We start from the raw sequence: 24,537 nt of genomic DNA, 5'->3' as shown, positions 1-24,537 counted from the left end.
AGCATGTGTAGCCTTGATTCAATCTCCAGCAACAAATCCACAAACAAGCAAAGCTCTCTCACCCCCACAAATTATTCACTTCCTAGTATATTTTCACTCAACACATGTGCTTTGCTTCGCCTTTTCTTTTCAAGTGAGCTCAAACTGTCCATTCATAAAAGGCAAATCTTGAAAAGAACAAGCCGGGGAATCAAGTAGGTTCTACAGGTATCCACTTAGGAAGATTAAGGAAGAAAGTGTTCAATTAGATTTTCTTTGGAGCAGCAATAACATCTGACTAGTATATATAATGCTAGATCTACTTTTTTAACCTTTATCTCTTCATATTTCTTTCCACATATCCTTTGTTTCAGCTAAACTGGCCCTTTGCTGTCCTACCTCTCTGCATTGGTAAAAAGTACATTCACAAATGACTTTCATTTTCAATTCCTGTAATTCTGAAAAAAAGGTGTTAGTATTCCCATGTTTTAGAAATACTCTGGTCTTATTTACATTTCACGGATGAGCAAACTCAGAATAAAGATTAAGTGACTTGTCACACTAACAGTGATGAAGCCTGCACCTGAAGTGAGGTTTTCTGGTTTATCGAATACAATGTTATTTTTAACTACATCATATATCTCTGTTTAGTACTTTAACTGTGAATTTTTTTTTAATTGCTGTAACTCAAATAACCTTGCAACATTTTGGAAGGTTAAGGTAAGATAGGTGTTAAAAGGTATGTCCTTGACAGTTTAAAAATGGGCCTACTATACATGAAGAAAGGGCCTCACTGCATCCTGGTCTCTCAAGGTTCAGCTCGGGACCCATTCATGCCAAGGTTGGGCAGCCTTCTTGGCCAGGTCAGCAGATATGGTCAAGGGCTGCAATGGTGCCACTATGGCAGAATCTACAATCATAGCTTCACTTATTATTTCAGAACAGTGTACACTAGGCAACTTTGTCCCAAGTCAAAGAGTTTGCAGTATCTGTGTAAAATTCACTGAAGGGCTTAGTTATTCCTGAAGGCTTATTTAATGAATAATTTAACCTATTCTGGGCAGACCCCCGACTTTAGCTGAAATTCCTTTCTAGTGTGGCCATGTGCATTGTTCTGAGAGGGCTAAACTTTCTTGAGGTTCTCAACAGATTCAGAAAAAGATTCAGAAAGAGTTCTTGATCAAAAGAAAAGGTTTTGGACAGAGAACATGCTATAACATACAAGAAAGAAATCAGTCAGGAAATATTTCAAAGGAAGAAGCTAATGAAGCATGCTTCTTTTAGATGGCATCTGAGTTCAGACTTGAAGAGTGAGTTGAACTCAGGAGATAAATCAAATAATGGTGAAAGACATTTAAAATGGGAAGAACACTTAATGCAGAAGGCAGAGATGGGAAAGGCAAGGAGAATTTGGGGATGTGATTAGAAAGCAGGATGTGGCACACTAAGCTGAGAAGCAGGGCAAGGTCTCCTCCAGAATGCCGGCAAATGGCTAAAAGTGGGAAAAGCTGGGTACAGTGGCTAGTGCCCTGTAATAATCCTAGCTACTCGAGAGGCAGAGATCAGGAGGATTGTGGTTTGAAGCCGGCCTGGGTAAATAGTTCATGAGACCCCCCATCTCAAAAATACCCAACACAAAAATGGGCTGGTGGAGTGGCTCAAGTGGCAAAGTGCCTGCCTAGCAAGCATGAGGCCAAGAGTTCAAACCCTAGTACCATCCCCCCAACATGAGAAAAAAACCAAACAGTGTGGAGAAAACTACAGATAGATAACAGACACCCTGGGTACAGGACACAAATGGTAAAGTTCTCCAGCATCAACTGATTTCTTTCCAAGGTGAACAAGAATTGTGAGGGTCAGCAGGTGTTGCGTCCTGGGTTCCGATGTAAGTGATATGTCTGACTGATTGCAATTCTTATCAGAGTGAAAGCCAGGCCTGAGGGTATTTCTCATGATCTTATTACAAGGCTTTTAAATAAGGACCAAGGAGAATTTTCTGCTTACCGTGTTCTTTCCTGATGGTAGTGGGTGGGTTACTCAGCTATAGCTGTGGATTCTCCATTGTTAAAAAATGAAAACCACATAAAATGGCTTTATGACTCTGAAGAGAACTAAGGTGCTAAATGTATGAGCTATTATATGTGCCTAGATTTAAACCACCTACCATGTCAACTTTCTTGAAGGAATTTTATTTAGTTTTACATATGATATTTTATTCTGAGAACTATCTTAAATTTTTTTGAGAATAACTCAAAAAAGTTCCCCAGGTACACAATAGGGAATGAAAATATACACATTTAAATCCAATCAAATGTAAAGTTATTCCTTCTGTAATTTGAGAAAATGATTTAAACAATCCCCACATAATCTTAATTATTAAAATAAGAAGGCAGCAAAATTTAATTTTGATAATCCTGAAGTAGACTTGTGGATTTAGGCACACTCATGATAACAGCATAACAATAAGACAATTTAAATTCCACTCATCACTTCACTTCAGTTATCAAAGTAATGGAAGTAAAGAGCTGCTGAGTAGCTAGTGGTCCCTCAGCTTACCTTCATAAAATAGTCGAACAAAGGCTTGTATTTCTTGCCTTTAAGATAGGCACCAGGAAATCTGGAAAAATGAGAAAGGTTAAAATCAAAGGAATGAGGCTTCAGTCAAATGAAGTCACCATTCTCTGGTTATGCTGCTCCTATACTTAGGACTTAAAACTCACAGCTTTAGGAAAATAAAGCTTGTCTCTTTTTAAAACTAAACACACACACACACACACACACACAGAGACACACAGAGAGACAGAGAGAGAGAGAGAGAGAGAGAGAAAACTAATTTAAGTAATTACCTTTCAAGGATCTCATAGTCACTCTCCAACTTGTAGAGGGCTGATAATCTGGCTTCCATTAAAATGAACAATTTTCCTCTGGTAACATCTATGAGAGCAAGAGAAAAAGTGGAACTCAGTTATATACAGACTGGCTGACTCAGACGACACGAATCAGACATACTTCTTTTGTTAAGGAGCTTCATTATCACCTGCACCTAGTGTGCCCAGAACTCATAGAGGAGCACTAAAAAGAACACCATGGTGCACTGCGTTTCAGTAAGGCAGCTGGCACTCTATCCATTTTAGGGAAATTAACCTTTATTTTCTCCTTCCAAAGGCAATATAAGAGAATGTTTAAAAATCATAACATTAGCTGGACATCGGTGGCTCACGCCTATAATCCTAGCTACTCAGGAAGCAGAGATCAGAAGAATTGCAGTTCGAAGCCATACTGGGCAAACATTTGAGACCCTATCTCAAAAAAACCCTCACAGAAATGGGATGGTAGAGTGGCTCAAGATGTAGGCCCTGAGTTCAAGCCCTAGTACCACCAAAAAAAAAAAAAATCATTTTAACCATTTGTAACAGGCATTGAACATGTTAGAATGTTTTACTTCAAAAAGAAATGTAAGCTTCCACTTTCCCCAAATAGAAAATTGTCTCGTCAATATTAATCACAAGCAACCAGGCTCACACTTACCTTTAATCTTTACATATTGCATATCTGGATTAACACATACAGCAAGGTTACTAGGTAGAGTCCAGGGAGTGGTTGTCCAAGCAACTAAAGATATATTTTCATCTTCCTCCAATGGGAAAGTTACAAATACTGAAGGATCTTGAACATCCTGAAGTAAATCAAGGGAAAGTATTTTCTATAAATCCATAATAACAGAAATGTAATAAAAGGGAACTGATCTTAAACAGGACTAAAATATATATATTTTCAGGATAAAATGAACACTTAAAATGAGTGTTTCCTGGACTGGTGGAGTGGCTCAAGTGTTAGAGTGCCTGCCTAGTGTGCATGAAGTTGAGTTCAAACCCCAATACTGCCAAAACATAAAAATAAAATAAAAAAAGAATGCATAAAGTGAAGATCATCTGCTTTTTTATAAAAACACCATATGGAAGGTAGCAAACAAACTCAAGGTTACCCATATCACACGTAGAATCTTTAAGACATAATGTTTAACACACAAGGTAAGGTGCAGAAGGAGCACAGTGATTTTAAAAACACGCAGAATATAATACAGTGTTTTGAGATACTTATGTAGATAATGGAAGTATAAAAATATGTGAGAATAAACACCAAATTCAACACGGGGGTTAATTTTCAGAATGTAAGACAGGACACAAATAAGCAAACTACAATATACATAAAATATAGAGGGCAGAGAGCAAGGTTGTAAACTACAAGTGATACAGCTCAAGAGCTAACTCTGCCAAACTCTGAGCATGGCTCTTTCTTTTACACAACTACTGTTGGTTACGATCCCTAAAGAATCCCAGCTGTCGCCATCAACACAGAGCAAGAACAAAAGACTCCTGACCTAGGCCTATACCCCAATACCAGCAGGAAATAGCCAAAGATTTCTCATTTCAAAAAGATTTTAGGGTTGCTAGTCCTTGAGTGAGAGATACTAGGTAGCAGTTAACCACTAGTGATGGGGATATGCAAAAGGAACCTAAAATGCATGATTCTTCAAGGTTGCCTAGAGAACACTTAATGGCCTCCATTACATTTAAAATAGCCCTCTTAGGTCACGGGATAACACAAGATGTTTTTGAGTACAGAAAATACTACAAGACAACTAACTACAGTTAGTTGTACTAAGATATAAGATATAAAATAAGTACTAAGATATAAGATATAAAATAAGTACTAAGATATAAGATATAAAAAATGAGCTGGGCACTGGTGGCTTATGCCTAGCTACTCATGAGGCAGAGTTCAGGAGGATCAAAGTTTGCAGCCAGCTGAAGCAAATAGTTCTTGAGACCCTATCTTGAAAATACCCAATATGAATCAGGGCTGGCATAATGGCTCAAGTGGTAGAGCACCTGCTTAGCAAGCATGAGGCTCTGAGTTCAAACCCCAGTTCCACCAAAAAAAATAAAATCAATGCATCAGAAATAAAGATAATGGTTATTATGGTAGGCAGCTAAGCTGAAGGGACAGTGAGCAAGGAGATTTTGGTACGATGATATGGTTCTTTTTTACTTTATCTGGGTGCACAGATAACCAATGATTTGCAAAGAATTATAAAAGAGGTGGGGAAGAGAAAAAAAGAGGGAGTAGGAGGAAAGAGACCTTCAGATTAAAATAGACTTGCTGTCTGGTGGTATGGCTCAACTGGTAGAGTGCCCACCTCACAAGTGGGAGGCCCTGAGTTCAAAGCCAGATTTTTATGGCTTAAATCTGTGTCTCCCCAAAATATCTATTTTGGAACCCAAGACTCAATGTAATAGTATTAAGAGATGGGGCTTGACCAGATAATTAAGTCATGAAGAGCTGTTATAAAAGGAATTGGGTCTGGGTGCCAGTGGCTCACTTCCGTAATCCTAGCTATTCAGAAGGCAGAGATCAGGAAGATTTCTGTTCAAGGTCAGCCTAGGCAAACAGTTTACGAGATCCTATCTTGAAAACACCCAACACATAAAAGGGCTGGCAGAGTGGCTGGTAGAGGCTCCATGTTCAAACCCAGAACCCACCCCCCAGAATTTTTTTCTTCCAAACAGTGATCACAGATAAGGCATTAAATCACCCCAGCCAGCAGCCCTGAAGAAATGGAGACTGGAGGAAAGGATGCCAGAACTGGATCTGTTATTGATGACAGAGGCACAAACACATGGTCAAAACAAGCAAAATTGATCACATTAAGATATATTATAGCACAAAGCTGTGAGTTCAAACTCCAGTCCTACCAAAAACAACCAAAAATCATACTGCAAAAGGCAAATCAGATATCCAACAGGGGAAGATCCCTCAATTTTATGCTTAACAGAGTCTTTGTACAGCACTGCCCAGTGACCAATGCCTGGGGCTGAACTTCCACATCAGAAATACCTGAGAATTTTACCCTGGTCACAGCCATTCGACCTACAGCCTCAGTGCTGAAAGATAACTCAGCATTTCACATACCTTGTAATTCTGGTGTGATTCGAAGTTAGAAAGGGGAGTGCTGCATGCGGTGGAGAAAGGCATGACTTTCACACCTCTATAAACAAGGCCTTTATCATAGAGTTGTTTGAAGACCCACCTAGCAAGTTAAAAGATGAAGTTTTACAATGACATATCCAAAACCCATTTATTCAAATGCAAACATTTATGCCAATTTCTATTTAGTGTTTTTGTCTACAGAAGTGGAAAAAAAATAAATGTGCCATTTGAGGACTTGTTGGTAAGCTACAACATTAATATCTAAATGTAGACATTAAAAATATTATTGCTGGGTGCTGGTGGCCCACACCTGTAATCCTAGCTATTTGGGAGGCTCAGATTAGGAGGACTGATATTTGAGGCCAATCTGAGCAAATAGTTCAAGAGACCCCCATCTCCAAAATAACCAGAGCAAAATGGACTGGAAGAATGGCTCAAGCCACAGACTACCTGTTCTGCAAGTTCGAAGCCCTGAGTTCAAATTCCAGTCCCAGCAAAACAAAAAAGGTATTATTGGGCTGAAGGTGTGAGTCAAGTAGTAGTGTTCCTGCCTAGCAAGTGCAGGGCCATATACATCCAGTACCACCAAAAAACAAACCAAACCAAAAAGCTATTATCAGGGCTGCAAATGTAGCTTAGTGTTAAGAGTTCATCTCAGTACTGCAACCAATCAAGTAAACAAAAGCTAGGCTCTACTGACATGGAAGGATGTTCATAACATAATATTGAGAAAGGCAAATGTGCCAGGTGCTGGTGGCTCACTCCTGTAATCCTTATTCCCATGGGCTTAAATAAAACTTAAAAAAAAAAACAAACTTGGTATTTTAAAACAAAATTCTCACTGGGTGTGGTGGTGCATGCATGCCTGTAATCTCAGCACTTGAGAGGCTGGGGCAGGAGGATCACACTTCAAGGCCAGTCTGGGTTACATAGTGAGATACCATCTTAAAATAAAAATCCCCAAGTTTAAGTTCAATTTAAATTATATCTTTTGCATTAATCAGAGTAAAGGAAGAGAACAGATTTGATATAATGACCAGCATTTAAGCATAAGAGCCATAAGGAGGGGAGGGGGAAGATGGCCCAAATAATGTATACTTATGTAAGTAAATGTAAAAATGATAAAATAAAATTTTAAAAAAGAGCCATAAAATTAGCTGTGAGTTCAAACAAGTCACACTTGCCTTTATCTCAAGCAGAGTCTGAATCCAATCAAGGCCCAACCCATGGTACTCTCCAGACCACATGGGAAATTCACGTGGAAATACTTGATAATACTCAAAATTATCATCACTATTAATGCTGTCATTATTATAAACATATTGCCTACTACTTCTACATTCCCTGTTGGTCTATGTGCCTTAATTTATGCCTTATGTTCCTTGGGGATAACAGGCATTCTAATACCAAGACGCTCTGTGTGTGTGTGTGTGGTGCTGGGGATGCAGCACGGGGCCCTACACATGCTACATCCCCAATCCTTGGTCATTGGAGACAGGGTCCTGTTATATAAATTAGACTGGCCTCAAATTCTTAATTCTCCACCACACTTGGTTCCAAGACTCCTTAAACATTGTTTTCTGAAGAGGGATCCAACAGGCCGACTAGAGGGAGGAAGCAGACAGAGTGAGCTCCATAAAACAAAAGTCTTGCTGAGACACTGGAGCCACACTTGGCAGAAAAAAAACCACCAAGAAGCAAAACCCCAACATCCCAAATCCCCAGCCCACACAAAGCTTCTCCACACCACATTACACTGAGAAACCAGGAAGGCTCCCATGCCTCCAGACGCCGGCTCCAAACGTGCTTGGGAGACGCACACCAACAGGTGAGCAAATAAGTGGCACAAAGTATTCCCACAGCCACCCCTGGGATAAACCAGAATAGCCCCCTGGACAGACTGACCCCCACCCCACAAAAAAAACAAACAAACTGAACAATAAGGAACAGAAAAGGACATGCAGCAGAGAGGGCAGGGTGCTTTGAGCGCACAGGAGAAGTGGGGAGGGGCAAGGAGCTGCTTGAACTTTCAGTAAACAAGGCCTGGAGAAGTAGAGGGCTGAGAAGCCACTGCCCCGGAGAAGGGGGAAGGGGCAGCTATCCTTGCTAACTTTTAGTAAACAGAGCCTGAAAAAGCCAGCTGACAGTAGGTGGCAGATGAGCCACTGCTTGAAATAGGGCAGATAGCTGTTCACAAAGCTCATCTCCCAACTCAACCACCTGGCCAGACTACCAGGGAGCTACTGCTTAAATACCAACACCAGGACTGGATGCTGGAGGAATAACACCAGAACTACTAAGACTGAAATTCTATTGGTCCTGAACCTGGAATTTTTTTTTCATTTTCTTTTTTTTCTTTCTCTTTCTCTATAAGTGCTTGTCTTGTTCATTGTTTGTTAGTCCACCATCTCTCCCTGTTGATCTCTTTGGTTCTCCATTTTTTTCCCCTTTTTCTCTAAGTGCTTGTCTTGTTTACTGTTTGTTAGTCTGCCCTCTCTCCCAGTTGATTTCTTTTTCTTTTTCTTTTTTTTTATTTTTTAAATTGCTTGGGTCATTTCTCCCCCCTGCCCCCACCCCCTCCCTTACCATCCACTCCCCCCCTCCCCCTCCCCCTCACCCCTCAATACCTAGCAGAAACTATTTTGCCTTTATTTCTAATTTTGTTGTAGAGAGAGTATAAGCCATAATAGGAAGGAACAAGGGTCTTTGCTGGTTGAGATAAGGATAGCTATACAGGGAGTTGACTCACATTAATTTCCTGTGCGTGTGTGTTACCTTCTAGGTTAATTCTTTTTGATCTAACCTTTTCTCTAGTTCCTGGTCCCCTTTTCCTATTGGCCTCAGTTGTTTTTAAGGTATCTGCTTTAGTTTCTCTGTATTAAAGGTAACAAATGCTAGCTAATTTTTTAGGTGTCTTACCTATCCTCACCCCTCCCTTGTGTGCTCTCACTTTTATCATGTTTCCCAGTTGATTTCATTGGTTCTCTATTTTTCTTTTTCTTTTCTCTCCTTCCTTCTTGGTTTCACTAGTTTTAATATTGTAAGTTAGCTAATACTAAATTATACACAGAACAGGGACAGAAACAGCACCAAGTGGAATGATGGGAAGATGAAAAAGGGATGGAAACCATTGTTCCACCAAAAATAAATTAGTACAGGATTCAGAGGGAAATGAAGAAAACGGATACCCAATTCCAGACCCCCAAAAACCAAAGATAGGCTATTCTAAGGAACCCAAAAAAGCCCACAAGAACACCCTGAAGAAAGAAATCACTGTGAATTTTATGGAGATGTTATTAGACAAGGTCAATGAAAATGTACAGGAGGCACTCAAGAAATTCCAAGACAACAAAAATAAAGAGTATGAGAAGACACAAAAACAAATAAGTGAACTCATAGGAGCCCTAAATAAATACCACGTGAAACAGAGAACACCATAAATATGGAGATAAATGAATTAAGGCTGAAAATTGACAATATTAAAGAGGAAGTGACCCACAACACAGAAAACCTCAGAAAAAAAAAAAAAAAGAAGAAACAGAACTACAAAACACAATGGAAGGCCACTCCAGCAGACTAGAACAAGCAGAAGACAGAATCTCAGAACCTGAAGAAATGGAAATTAAAGGAAAAACTGAAGAGCTATTAGTCAAATAGTTCAAGACCTGTGAGATTCCAAGATGGCGGCTAGAGGGAGGAAGCAGAAAGCGTGCCTCCTATAGTGAAATCTTGGAGAGACGCTGGAGACACACCTTGCAGGCAAAACCACCGAGAGGAGGCAAAACTTTGACCCCTCCACACCTCCAGCCTGCACAAACATCTCCACTTCATGTTAAATGGAGAAACCAGGAGGGCCCCCGGGCCGCCAGTCGCCTGCACCCAGACAGCTTGGGAAGACGCGGACAAGGTGAGCTTAGCGGTACCACGGTACTCCCACAGACAACCCTGGGCCAGAGCAGCATAGCCCCCTGGACAGACTGACCTCCACCCAGGGAAAAAAGAGAAACTAAGTAATAAGCAATAAGAACAATAAAGACACGCAGGAAAGAGGGTGGGGCACACTGAGTGCCAAAGATTGGGGGAAGGGAATCCTTCCCGAAACTGTAAATAAACAAGCCGGGTGGGCCAGAGAGGCTCCAGCGGGAGCGGGGGCGCACGCCCAGCAGCCAGGAGCAGGAAAGCTTGTGAGAATGGTGGAGGGAGGAAAATTCCACAGGATAGAAGGGAAAACGCACCTCCCACGTGAGCTGTAAACAAACATGGTGGCCGGCAGGAGCAGCAGCACTGCCCAGTAATCAGGAGCCGGAAAGCTTGTAAAAGTGGCGGTGGGAGGAAAACTCCACAGGAGAGGGGGGAAGACCCACTTTCCATGTGAGCTGTAAACAAATACGCAGGCCTGAGAAAGCGGGTGCAGTGTCACCTGCCCCAGTGTGCTTGGAAAGGGGAAAGCTTGTAGCAGCCGCTCGGCCCAGGAGAACTCTGAGTAAACAAAGCCTGCAGGACCAGATGAGTGTTAAGCTTACCCCTGAGATCTACATAAATAAAACCTCCAGCAACAGCAGGCTGACAGCAGCGGGCAGGCAAGCCACAGCCACAGATACCATTCACAGAACTGTCTCCAGACTCTTTTTTTTTTCTCTCTTCTCTCTCCCTACCTTTGATGAGAAAACCACCAAACTACACCTGCATGCTGAAAAACTTACTGAAACTGTATTGCATTTGAACTTAGGACACTTTGTGGGTATTTTTTTTTGTGCAGTTTTGTTCTACTTTATGTGTCCCCTTTGATGAGACAACTACAGAACAACATCTGAGGCACCTGCACACCCATGTTTATTGTGGCACTATTCACAATAGCCAAGTTATGGAAACAGCCAAGATGCCCCACCACTGACGAATGGATTAAGAAAATGTGGTATCTATACACAATGGAATTTTATGCAGCCATGAAGAAGAACGAAATGTTATCATTCGCTGGTAAATGGATGGAACTGGAGAACATCATTCTGAGTGAGGTTAGCCTGGCCCAAAAGACCAAAAATCGTATGTTCTCCCTCATATGTGGACATTAGATCAAGGGCAAACACAACAAGGGGATTGGACTTTCAGTACATGATAAAAGCGATAGCACACAACGGAGGGGTGTGGATAGGTAAGACACCTAAAAAATTAGCTAGCATTTGTTGCCCTTAACGCAGAGAAACTAAAGCAGATACCTTAAAAGCAACTGAGGCCAATTGGAATAGGGGACCAGGAACTAGAGAAAAGGTTAGATCAAGAAGAATTAACCTAGAAGGTAACACACATGCACAGGATTAATGTGAGTCAACTCCCTGTATAGCTATCCTTATCTCAACCAGCAAAAACACTTGTTCCTTTCTATTATTGCTTATACTCTCTCTTCAACAAAAACAAACAAAGAAACAAACAAAAAAAGATCTGTGAAAGGAATATGTAAGAACTCACTGAATCCATCAAAAGACCAAACCTGAGAATCATGGGTATTGCAGGAGAAGAGATCCAAGCAAAAGATATTTGTAATATATTCAACAAAATAACAGAAAATTTCCCAAATCTAGAGAAAAGTACGCCCATCAGGTACAGGAAGCCTCCAGGACACCAAACAGACTTGACCAAAATAGAACTACCACATGACATATTATCATCAAAACAACAAACAGAGAGAATGGAGAAAGAATACTAAAGTCTGTAAGAGAAAAAACAAGTAACATGCAAAGGTAAACCCATCAAAATCACAGCAGATTTCTCAATTGTATCCTTAAAAGCAAGAAGAGCATGGAATAAGGTGTTCAGGGCACTGAACGAAAATAACTTCAACACTAGGATACTCTACCCAGTAAAACTATCATTCAAAATAGATGGAGTGCATATAGGAATAAAATAAAAATAAAAAAAAAATAGATGGAGCAGTAAAAGTTTTCCATGATAAGCAGAAACTAAATCAATATATGACCACCAAGCCACAACTACAAAAGTATCTTCAAGGAATCCTGCACACAGAAAATGAAAGCATACAAAACCATGAAAGGACAGGAAGTACCAAACCACAGGAGAAGAAAAGGCAAGAAGGTAGAGAATAACATTGATCAAGCTGCACACAAGCAAACCCTTAAACAACAAAGACAAAAAAATGATAGGAGTCACCACATACTTATCTACACTAACACTGAATGTTAACGGACCTAATTTCCCCATCAAAAGACACCATTTGACAAACTGGATTAAAAAAGAAGATCCAACAATCTGTTGCTTACAGGAGACCCATCTCATCGACAGAAACAAGCAATAGCTTAGGGTGAAAGGCTGGAAGAAGATTTACCAAGCCAATGGCCCCAGAAAACAGGAAGGAGTAGCAATACTTACCTCTGACAAAGTAGACTTCAAACCTACATTGATCAAACGAGATAAAGAAGGACATTCCATACTAATAAAAGGGGAAATACACCAAAAGGAAATAACAATTATCAACCTATATGCACCCAATGTCATTGTACCCAATTTCATCAAACATACTCTGAAGGACCTAAAAACATATATAAACTCCAACAGAGTGATAGTGGGAAACTTTAATACCCCCCTATCACCAATAGACAGGTCATATAAGCAAAAAAATCAATAAACAAATCCTAGAACTAAATCATACCATAGGTCAAATGGACCTAGCTGAGGTCTTCAGAACACTTCATGCAGCTTCTGCACAATATACATTCTTTTCAGCAGCCCATGCAACCTTCTAAAAACTCATCATATCTTATAGCACAAAGCAAGCCTCAGCAAATACAAGAAAACAGAAATAATCCCATACATTCTATCTGAACACAATGCATTAAAACCAGAACTCAACAACAAAAACAACAATAAAAAACATGCAAACAGTTGGAAGGTGAACAACACATTGCTCAATGATCCATGGGTCATTGATGAAATAAAAGAGGAAACTAAAAGGTTCCTGGAAGTTAAAATGAAAACAGAACCTGGAGATTCCAAGATGGTGGCTAGAGGGAGGAAGCAGAAAGCGTGCCTCCTAAAGTAAAATCTTGGAGAGACGCTGGAGATACTCCTTACCGGAAAACTACCGAGAAGAGGCAAAACTTTGACTCCTCCACACCTGCAGCCTATGCATAGCATTCCCACTTCACGTTATATGGAGAAACCAGTAGGGCTCCCGCACTGCCGCCAGATGCCAGCACCGAGACCGCTTGGGAAGAAGCAGACCGCAGGTGAGCTAAGCATCACGCAGTACTCCCACAGACAACCCTGGGCCAAATCAGCACAGCTCCCTGGAAAGACTGACCCCCAACCCAGGGAAAAAAAAAAACTGAATAATAAGCAATAACAACAAAAAAGACACGTAGCAAAGAGGGCAGGGCGCCCTGAGCATCGAAGAGGTGGGGAGGGGAAGTGCCTCACAGAACTGTAAATAAACAAGCCGGGCCAGAGAATGCAGGAGTGGCGGCACACACCCAGCAGCAACCAGGAGCGGCAAAGCTTTCAAAAGTGGCAGTGAGAGGAAAACTCCACAGGAGAGGGGGAAGGCCCACTTCCCAAGTGAGCTGTAAATAAACACGCCGGTCTGAGAAAGTGGGTGCAGCATCACCTCCCCCAGTGTGCTTGGAAAAGGGAAAAGCTTGTAGCAGTGGCGGTTGTGCCCAGGAGAACTCTAAGTAAACAAAGCCTGCAGGGCTAGGTGAGTGTTAAGTTTACTTCTGAGATCTGCATAAATAAAGCCTCCAGTAACAGCAGGCTGACAACAGTAGGCAGAAGACCTGCAACCTCAGTTAGCCATTCACAGAACTGTATCCAGACTCTTTTTTTTCTCCTTACCTTGGATAAGCCAACAACTGAACTACACCTGCATGCTGAAAAACTTACTGAAACTGTATTGCATTTGAACTTGGGACACTTTGTGTTTTTTTGTTTTGTTTTGTTTGTTTGTTTTCCCCTTTGATGAGACAACAACAGAACTATTTCTGACACACCATCTCCAGGATTGGAGACTGAGGGACTAACACCAAAATTGTTAAGACTGAAACTTTACTGCATTTGAACTTGGAGATTTTTTAATTTTTAAAAATTATTTTTATTTATTTATTTATTTTTGTCTCAATCCTGTCTCTGTCTCTCTAATGCCTGTTCAGCTTACTGTTCATTAGTACACTATCTCTCCCTGTTTATAACTTTGAAATCTGTTTGTTTGTTTTGGTTTTTTTCTTTGTTTACTTGTTTTTCCCTCTCCTCTCAACCTACCATTCTAAATATCTCCATTGCTGTTATTACAACCTAGAAAATACTTACTTGCACACAGTACGGGGCAATAACACCACCAAGGGCAATGATGGGAAGACAGAAAAAACAGGGAAACCAGTTGCCCCAGAGGAAAAAATTAGTACAGGAACCAGAGGGAAATGAAGAAAACAGATACTCAGATCGAGACTCCAACAAAATGAAGATAAACTATGCTGAAGAAGCCAATGAAGCCAACAAGAATAATCTAAAAGAAGAACTACTACAGGTAATCAATGAGAATTTTATAGAGATGATACTGGTTATGCTCAACCAAAATGTACAGGAGACATTCAAGAAATTCCAAGAAAACAAAAATAGAGAATTTGAAAAAGCACAAGAAGAAATAAAAGAAACCATAGAAGCACTGTAAAATCAGGAACTAGAAAAGGATGCCCACTATCTCCATTCCTATTCAACATAGTACTGGAATTCCTAGCTAGAGCAATTAGGCAAGAAGAAGGAACAAAAGGAATACAATAGGTAAAGAAACTTCAAAATATCCCTATATGCAGATGATATGATCCTATACCTGAAAGACCCAAAAAACTCTAGTGAAAAGCTCCTAGACACCATCAACAGCTATAGCAAGGTAGCAGGATATAAAATCAACACAGAAAACTCATTAGCATTTCTATACATTAATAATGAGCAGACTGAGAAACAATATATGAAAACAATTCCATTTACAATAGCCTCAAAAAAAATCAAATACCTAGGTGTAAACCTAACAAAAGATGTGAAAGACCTCTACAAGGAAAACTATACACTTCTGAAGAAAGGCATTGAGGAAGACTATAGAAAGTGGAGATCTCCCATGCTCATGGATTGGTAGAATCAACATAGTAAACATGTCTATACTCCCAAAAGTAATCTACATGTTTAATGCAATTCCCACCAAAATTCCAATGACATTCATTAAAGAGATTGAAAAACTTACGGTTAAATTTATATGGAAACACAAGAGGCCATGAATAGCCAAGGCAATACTCAGTCAAAAGAACAATGCTAGAGGTATCACAATACCCAACTTCAAACTATATTACAAAGCAATAACAATAAAAACAGCATGGTACTGGCACAAAAACAGACATGAAGACGAGTGGAACAGAATAGAGGACCCAGATATGAAGCCACACAACTATAACTAACTTATCTTTGACAAAGGCACTAAAAATATACGATGGAGAAAAGATAGCCTCTTCAAGAAAAACTGCTGGGAAAACTAGTTAGCAGTATGCACAAAACTGAAAGTAGATCCATGAATATCACCCTATATCAATATTAACTCAAAACGGATCAAGGATCTTAGTATCAGACCCTAAACTCTAAAGTTGGTACAGGAAAGAGTAGGAAATATTCTGGAATTAATAGGTATAGGGAAGAACTTTCTCAATGGAACCCCAGCAGCTCAGCAACTAAGAGATAGCATAGACAAATGGGAGTTCATAAAACTAAAAACCTGCTGTTCAAGAAAAGAAATGGTCTCTAAACTGAAGAGACCACCCTCAGAGTGGGAGAAAATATTTGCCAGCTACACATCAGACAAAGGACTGACAACCAGAATATACAGGGAACTTAAAAAACTAAATTCTCCCAAAATTAATGAACCAATAAAGAAATGGGCAAGTGAACTAAACAGAACTTTCTCAAAAGAAGAAATTCAAATGGCCAAAAAACATATGAAAAAATGCTCACCATCTCTAGCAATAAAGAAAATGCAAATTAAAACCACACTAAGATTCCACCTCACCCTTTTTAGAATACCCATCATTAGCAACACCACTAAGAACAGGTGTTGGTGAGGATGTGGGGAAGAAGGAACCCTCTTACACTGTTGGTGGGAATGTAAACTAGTACAACCACTCTGGAAAAAAATTTGGAGGCTACTTAAAAATCTACCATATGATCTACCATATGATCCAGCAATACCACTCTTGGGGATATATCCAAAAGAATGTGACACAGGTTACTCCAGAGGCACCTGCACAGCCATGTTTATTGCAGGACTATTCACAATAGCCAGGTTATGGAAATAGCCAAGATGCCCCACTACTGATGAACAGATTAAGAAAATGTGGTATCTATACACAATGGAATTTTATGCAGCCATGAAGTAGAACGAAATGTTATCATTCGCTGGTAAATGGATGGAATTGGAGAACATCATTCTGAGTGAGGTTAGTCTGGCCCAAAAGACCAAAAATCATATATTCTCCCTCATATGGGGACATTAGATCAAGGGCAAACACTACAAGGGGATTGGACTTTGATCACATGATAAAGCAAGAGCACACAAGGGTGGTATGAGGATAGGTAAGACACCTAAGAAACTAGATGGCATTTGTTGCCCTCAACACAGAGAAACTAAAGCAGATACTTTGGGGCAACTGAGGCCAATAGGAGAAGGGGACCAGGAACTAGAGAAAAGGTTAGTTCAAGAAGAATTAACTTAGAAGGTAACACATATGCACCGGAAATCAATGCAAGTCAACTCCCTGTATATCTATCCTTATCTTAACTGGATAAAACCCTTGGTCCTTCCTATTATTTCTTATACTCTCTCTTCAACAAAATTAGAGATAAGGGCAAAATAGTTTCTGCTGGGTAGCGAGGGGATGGAGGGGAGAGGGAGGGGGCAGTGAGGGAAGGGAGGAGGTGGGGGAAGGCGGGAGAAAAAAAAAAAAAAAAAGAAAACATGACCTAACAGAATCTATGGGACACAGCAGAGGCAGTCCTGAGAGGAACGCTTATAGCCATGAGTGCATATATTAAAAGGACAGAAAGATCTGAAATCAATGACCTAATGCTATATCTCAAACTCCTAGAAAAACAAGAACAAGTAAATCCCAAAACCAGCAGGAGAGAAATAATTAAAATAAGGGCCAAAATCAATGAAAAAGAAAGAAACAAAACACACAAAGAATCAATGAAACAAAAAGTTGGTTCTTTGAAAAGATAAATAAGATTGACAGACCTCTGGCAAACCTGACTAAAATGAGGAGAGAAAAAACCCAAATCAGTAAGATTAGAAATGCAGAAGGGGAGATAACAACAAACATCATGGAAATCCAGGAAATCACCAGACACTACTTTGAGAACCTGTATTACAATAAATTTGAAAATCTTGAAGCAATGGACAGATTTCTAGATGCTTATGACATCTAAATTGAACCAAGAGGAGTATAACCACCTGAATAGATCCTTAACACAAAATGAAATTGAAGCAGCAATCAAGAATCTCCTAAAAAAGAGAAATCCAGGACCTGATGGATTCTTAAAGGTCTATCAGACTTTTAAAGAAGAACTAATACCAACTCTCCTTAAACTGTTCCACAAAATATAAAGGGAAGGAAAACTGCCTAACTCATTTTTTGAAGCCAGTATTACATTCATCCCAAAACCAGACAAAGACACCTCCAAAAAGGAGACCTACAGGCCAATCTCCTTAACGAACATTGATGCAAAAATCTTCAATAAAATAATGGGAAAACGAATCCAACAACACACCAGAAAGATCATTCACCACGACCAAGTTGGCTTCATTCCCGGGATGAAGGGATGGTTTTATATACTTAAATCTATAAATGTAATACAGCACATTAACAGAAGTAAAGACAAAAACCATTTGATATGAATAGATGCAGAAAAAGCCTTCGACAAGATCCAACACCATTTCATGATAAAAGCTTAAGAAAGCTAGGAGTAGAAGGAAAGTACCTCAACATTATAAAGGCTATATATGACAAACATACAGCCACATCTTACTTAATGTTGAAAGAAAAACTGAAACCATTTCCCCTAAGATCAGGAACGAGACAAGGGTGCCTACTATCCCCATTCCTATTCAACACAGTACTGGAATTCCTAGACAGAGCAATTTGGGAAGAAGAAGAAATAAAAGGAAAGCAAATAAGGTAAAGAAACTGTCAAAATATCCCTGTTTGCAGACAATATGATCCTATACCTGAAAGACCCAAAAAACTCTACCCAAAAACTCCTAGATACCATAAACTGCTACAGCAAGGTGGCAGGATACAGAATCAACTTACAAAAATCTTTAGTGTTTGTATACACCAATAACGAACAAACTGAGAAAGAATATATGGAAACAATTCCATTTACAATAGCCTCAAAAAAATTAAATACCAAGGAGTAAACTTAACAAAGGATGTGAATGACTTCTACAAGGAGAGCTACAAACTGTGTAAGAGACAGAGGAAGACTACAGATGGTGGAGAGATCTCTGTGCTCATGGATTAGTAGAATCAACATAGCAAAAATGGCTATACTACCAAAAGCAATCTATATGTTTAATGCAATTCCCATCAAAATCCCAATGACATTAAATGAGACTGAAATATCTACCCTAAAATTCATTTGTAAACACAAGAAACCGAAAACAGGCAAAGCAATACTCAGCAAAAAGAGCAATGATGGAAGTATCACAATATCTGACTTTAAACTGTATTACAAAGCAATAGCAATAAAAACAGGATGGTACTGACACAAAACAGACATGAAGACCAGGGGAACAGAACAGAGGACCTGGATATGAATCCATACAACTATACCCACCTTATTTTTGACAAAGGCGCTCAAAATATACGATAGAGAAAAGACAGCCACTTCAACAAATGTTGTTGGGAAAAGTGGTTATCTGTCTGCAAAAAACTGAAACTAGATCCATGTTTATCACCCTGTACTGACATCAAGGACCTTAATGTTAGACCCAAAACTCTGAAGTTGGTACAGGAAAGAGCAGGAAACACTCTGGAAGTAATAGGTATAGGCAAGGACTTCCTCAGCAGAACTCCAGGAGCTCAGCACCTAAGAGAAAGGATGGACAAATGGTCTCTAAACTGAAGAGACCACCCTCAGAGTGGGAGAAAATATTTGCCAGCTACACATCAGACAAAGGACTGATAACCAGAATATATAGGGAACTTAAGAAACTAAACTCTTCCATAATCAATGAACCAATAAAGAAATGGGCAAGTGAACTAAACAGAACTTCCTCAAAAGAAGAAATTCAAATGGCCAAAAAACACATGAAAAAATGCTCACCATCTCTAGCCATAAAGGAAATACAAATCAAAACCACACTAAGATTCCACCTCACCCCTGTTAAAATAGCCATCATTAGCAACACCACCAACAACAAGTGTTGGCGAGGATGCGGGGGAAAAAGGAACCCTCTTACACTGTTGGTGGGAATGTAAACTAGTACAACCACTCTGGAAAAAAATTTTGAGGCTACTTAAAAAGCTAAACATTGATCTACCATTTGATCCAGCAATACCACTCTTGGGGATATACCCAAAAGACTGTGACACAGGTCACTCCAGAGGCACCTGCACACCCATGTTTATTGCGGTACTATTCACAATAGCCAAGTTATGGAAACAGCCAAGATGCCCCACCACTGACGAATGGATTAAGAAAATGTGGTATCTATACACAATGGAATTCTATGCAGCCATGAAGAAGAACGAAATGTTATCATTTGCTGGTAAATGGATGGAATTGGAGAACATCATTCTGAGTGAGGATAGCCTGGCCCAAAAGACCAAAAACCATACGTTCTCCCTCATATGTGGACATTAGATCAAGGGCAAACACAACAATGGGACTGGACTTTGAGCACATGATAAAAGCTTTAGCACACAAGGGAGGGGTGAAGATAGGTAAGACACCTAAAAAATTAGCTAGCATTTGTTGCCCTTAACGCAGAGAAACTAAAGTAGATACCTTAAAAGCAACTGAGGCCAATAGGAGAAGGGGACCAGGAACTAGAGAAAAGGTTAGACAAAAAAGAATTAACCTAGAAGGTAACACACATGCACAGGAAATTAATGTGAGTCAACTCCCTGTATAGCTATCCTTACCTCAACCAGCAAAAACCCTTGTTCCTTCCTATTATGGCTTATACTCTCTCTACAACAAAATTAGAAATAAGGGCAAAACAGTTTCTGCTGGGTATTGAGGGGGTGAGGGTGAGGGTGAGGGGGCAGAGTGGGTTGTAACGGAGGGGGTGGGGGCAGGGGGGAGAAATGACCCCAGCCTTGTATGCACATATGAATAATAAAATAATAAGAAAAACAAAAACCAAAAAACAAAAAACACCACGAACAACAGGTGTTGGTGAGGATGTGGGGAAAAAGGAACCCTCGTACACTGCTGGTGGGAAAGCAAGCTAGTACAACCACTCTGGAAAATAAAATGGAGGCTTCTTAAAAATCTAAACATGGATCTACCATTTGATCCAGGAATACCACTCCTGGGGATATACTCAAGGAATGTGACACAGGTTACTCCAGAAGCACCTACACACCCACGTTTATTGCAGCACTATCACAATAGCCAAGTTATGGAAACAACCAAGATGCCCCACTACTGATGAATGGATTAAGAAAATATGGTATTTATACACAGTGGAATTTTACTCAGCCATGAAGAATGAAATCTTATCATTTGCAAGTAAATGGATGGAGCTGGAGAACATCATTCTGAGCAAGGATACCCAGGCTCAGAAAACCAAAAATTGTATGTTCTCCCTCATATGCAGACTTTAGATCTAGGGCAAATACAGAAGTGTGGGTGGACCTGGGTCACATGATAAAGGGAAAGCACACACAGTGGTATTGGATAGGTAAGAAACCCAAAACATGAAAGTATTTGATGTCCCCTCTGCAGAGGAAGTAATACAGAAACCTTAAAGCAGTAGAATTCAATGAGAAGGGGATCAGGAACTAGTGAAACGGTCATTTAGAGATGAATCAACTTGGGATGTAACACATTTGTACATGGAAGCAATGTGAGGAATCTCTGTATAGCTATCCTTATGTCAACTAGCAAAAATGCTTTGTCTTTCTTATTAATGCTTATGCTTTCTCCTCAACAAAATTAGAGAAGGGCAGAACAGATTCTGCCTGGAAGCAAGGGCAGGTGGGGAGGTGGGGTTGGGTAGGGGGAGAAATGGCTCAAACAATGTATGCACATGTGAATAACTGAATAAAAAAAATTTTTTTCCTCCAGATCCAAGCCTATTTTATACAAATTGAGGACTAGGATTTACAACTATACTGACAGACATGGTAGGTGCTAGCCTCATCTACATATCTACATGCCAATTTTTTTTTGTTGTTGTTTTTTGTTTTTTTGGTGATACTGGGATTTGAAGTCTGGGCTTCTTACTTACTAGGCAGGTACTCTACTTAAGCCATGCCCCCAGTCCTGTAATTTTTAATTTTTGAAAATTTAGACATTTCAATTCTTTCAACTAAAAAATTCACTTTCTCACACTAACCACATTTAAGTGCTCAACAGCCCTAATCTTTTTGACATTTAGCAAAACACCTGCAACTTAAAAATAAATTATTCATTTTGCAATACCAGAGATCAAACCTAGGGCCTTGTACATGACAGGCATTCTATCACTGAGCTATATCGCACAGGCTGGACTTGAACGCCTAGGCTCAAGCGATCAGCTTCCCAAGCAGCTCCCAAGTAGTCTACTCCCAAGTAGACTATAAGTGTGTGCCATCATGCCTGGCAAAATAAGATTTTTACATGCTCTAATTGTGGGAACTTCACCTGCTCAGTGAATAGGGATCCCTCTATCCAAAGTCTCGAATGCCAGAGCATCTAACTGGCTTCCCACTCTGGGATAAGTGGGCCTGGAAATAGATCCCAAGGAGGAGGTCATAATTGGAAGGTCTGAAGAACTTTCCCAGGGTATCTAGCACCTCAAAGGACTTACATCAAGCATCTGCAACAGATCCTAAGCTAAGAGAAATGTGAGAAGGTATATAAGAAGAAAATAAGAGCCACAAGCAGCTACAAGGCAATGTAAAGGAGTTAATCTGACAAAACAGCTTTGCAGCCAGGCATGTCAGTACACACCTGTACTTGGGTCACAGAGGCAGGAGGATTATGAGTTTGAGGCCAGCCTGGGCTACCTGAGACCCTGTCTCAAAAAACCATCTCAGTGGTAGAGTGTTTGCGTAGAATTTGGAAGGTCCTAGGTTCAATCCCCAGTGCAAAAAAAAAAAAATCACAAACATAAAACAGCTTTGCAACTTACTTGTACCTATACTTGTATGCATAATTTACTAAAAGACTGAATCATATACCTTAGGCAGTTTGCAACAATACTGATGTTCCCTGTGTGCTCTGCAATGATTCTTAGACAACTGTAGGAGGTCCAACTTAAACACCTATCAAATTGGCCCTGCTTCTGTTGTCTTATGATGGTAAAAAGAAATTTCATTTGGAACTATTATGGAATGGTGACTTTACTGTATAACTTCTTTCAGCATTAAATTCAAGCATACCATCTCTTATGCTTAATTCCACTTCTGGATAAAACCACTTCTGAAGGACTGGAAGCATGGCTCAAGTGATAGAGCACCTTTCTAGCAAGTTCAAACCTCAGCATTGTAAAAAAAAAAAACAAAAAAAAAACCAACTTCTGAAAACCATTTTTTCCTAAGTTTGGCACAAACATAGGATGCTGACAAAAATATTTTTTTTGACAGAAACTTTTAGTTGACATTAGGACATTTATATTCTTTATTCTAGTAAATGACGTAGAAATACTGCTGTTCAGTCTACTGGGGCTCTTATGTGCTACAAAATATATGCATGCCCTACTGTATTTCTCAAGTCCAAAATCTTCTGAATTCAAAAACACCTGTTCCTCCAAACAAGTAACTAATTCATTCTAGCACACCTTTCCACTGACTAATGCAACAGAATATTCATCATATTTACAACTTTAAATAAACCTACCAGACAGATTCCATGAATTGTGGATACAGAGTTTTGTAGTCATTGTCAAAGTCAATCCATCGGCCAAGTCTTGTCACAGTAGACTTTAAAAGTATGAATATTAAAGCAGTATTAGGAAACAGTATTTATTATTGTCTACCATGTTTTACTACTATCACTACACATAATTTTGAGAAATTACAACAATCAATGGTTCAAGTCAGCTTCTACTTCAAACAACTCACTATGCAAGATTAAAAGCCAGTTAGTTGTCTTGGCAGCCACCTATATACAAATACTATGATTTGTAAGTATAAATATTTATGTATGAAAGTTGACAAAACCACCATTTGACAAACACCAGAGAAATAACTTTACTATCAAGAATCATCAGTCATGCTAAAATTATTGAAAGTAGCATATGAATATTTGCAAAGAATATGCCTTATGAGATACTTATTAATTACAAAGAAAAAGCTACAACTTTACAAAGGAAAAACCTGACAGGTAGCACATTAATTAAGCAAAATTATCATTAATGAGACATGCAACAACATATGCCTCATAACATGATACACTGAGAAGGGCACGACATCAATTTTGAGATATGCTTACCCAAAATGCATATCCTAAATTGAATCATGAGGAAATATTAGATATTGAGGGTCATTCCATAAAATAACTTGCCTGCATTCTTTAAGTGACAAGGTGGCAGCTGGGGTATAGCTCAGTGGTTGAGTATTTGCTGAGCACACATCAGGCCCTGGATTCAATCCCCAGGAATACACACACCTACACCCACACACACCAACACACAGCAAGGTCAGAAAAGACAAGGAAGATTTTTTTCTTATGTTCTGTATGGAAAGAAAGTATGCAGAAGGGTGATCCTGGATTGGCTCTTGGAACAGAAATAAAAATGAGTGGGACAAACTGGTGAAATTCAAATAAGATCTGCAATATTTTATCAACATTAATAAAAAGCAATAGCTTTTGCAATTATATATGTTACTGAAGATGTAAGCAATTGGAAAAGGTGGAAGAAAAATGTAGAGAAGTGTTTCAAACCATGCTTGCAATTTTTTAATATATAAGAAACTATTTCAAAATGAAAGTTCAAACTTTTTTTTCAAAGAGAAAAAAGAAAAGGCCTATATTCAGGCTTATACTCATACTAATCACGATTTTTCCCTACTAGTGATCAAGTAAGAAAGTTGAGGGAGAAATGAGCTCTCACTTTCATGTTGATGAAATCAAATCTTACATGCCAGTGAAGTGAAGCTACTCAAGGTTTATGGACAGAACAGCATGAGGAACAGTGTCATGAGAGAGAGAGTGTGGTAGCCTGAGTGGAAAAAGGAAGAAACTGATTAGAAGATTGTTTTAGAAAAGATGATGGTGAAGGACAGGCTAGAGAAAGGTTGTAGGAATGAAACAATGAGATACTGTGAAGAAAAACTCACTAGGATTTGGTGCCTGATGTGATCATGG

The 24,537-nt window shown here is 39.5% G+C and overlaps 1 protein-coding gene across 2 annotated transcripts in view; it reads right to left on the bottom strand.

Moving 5' to 3' along the window:
* Window positions 1-24,537, bottom strand: part of LOC109675964 (isoleucine--tRNA ligase, cytoplasmic) — a 78,242-nt gene that overhangs the window by 45,820 nt on the left and 7,885 nt on the right. The window contains exons 5-9 of one of the 2 annotated variants that reach the window (XM_074052429.1): window positions 23,068-23,150; window positions 5,953-6,070; window positions 3,508-3,655; window positions 2,826-2,913; window positions 2,536-2,596 (exon numbers count right to left, since the gene is read on the bottom strand). In XM_074052429.1, the coding sequence (XP_073908530.1) occupies window positions 2,536-2,596; window positions 2,826-2,913; window positions 3,508-3,655; window positions 5,953-6,070; window positions 23,068-23,150 (498 nt within the window). Of the gene's footprint in view, window positions 1-2,535; window positions 2,597-2,825; window positions 2,914-3,507; window positions 3,656-5,952; window positions 6,071-23,067; window positions 23,151-24,537 lie in introns of those variants that run through there. The other variant, XM_074052430.1, reaches the window with a different exon arrangement.

This window comes from Castor canadensis, chromosome 13 (genome assembly GCF_047511655.1).
Source record: "Castor canadensis chromosome 13, mCasCan1.hap1v2, whole genome shotgun sequence".
Lineage (NCBI taxonomy): Eukaryota > Metazoa > Chordata > Mammalia > Rodentia > Castoridae > Castor > Castor canadensis.
This window is presented reverse-complemented; position numbering and strand designations above follow the sequence as displayed.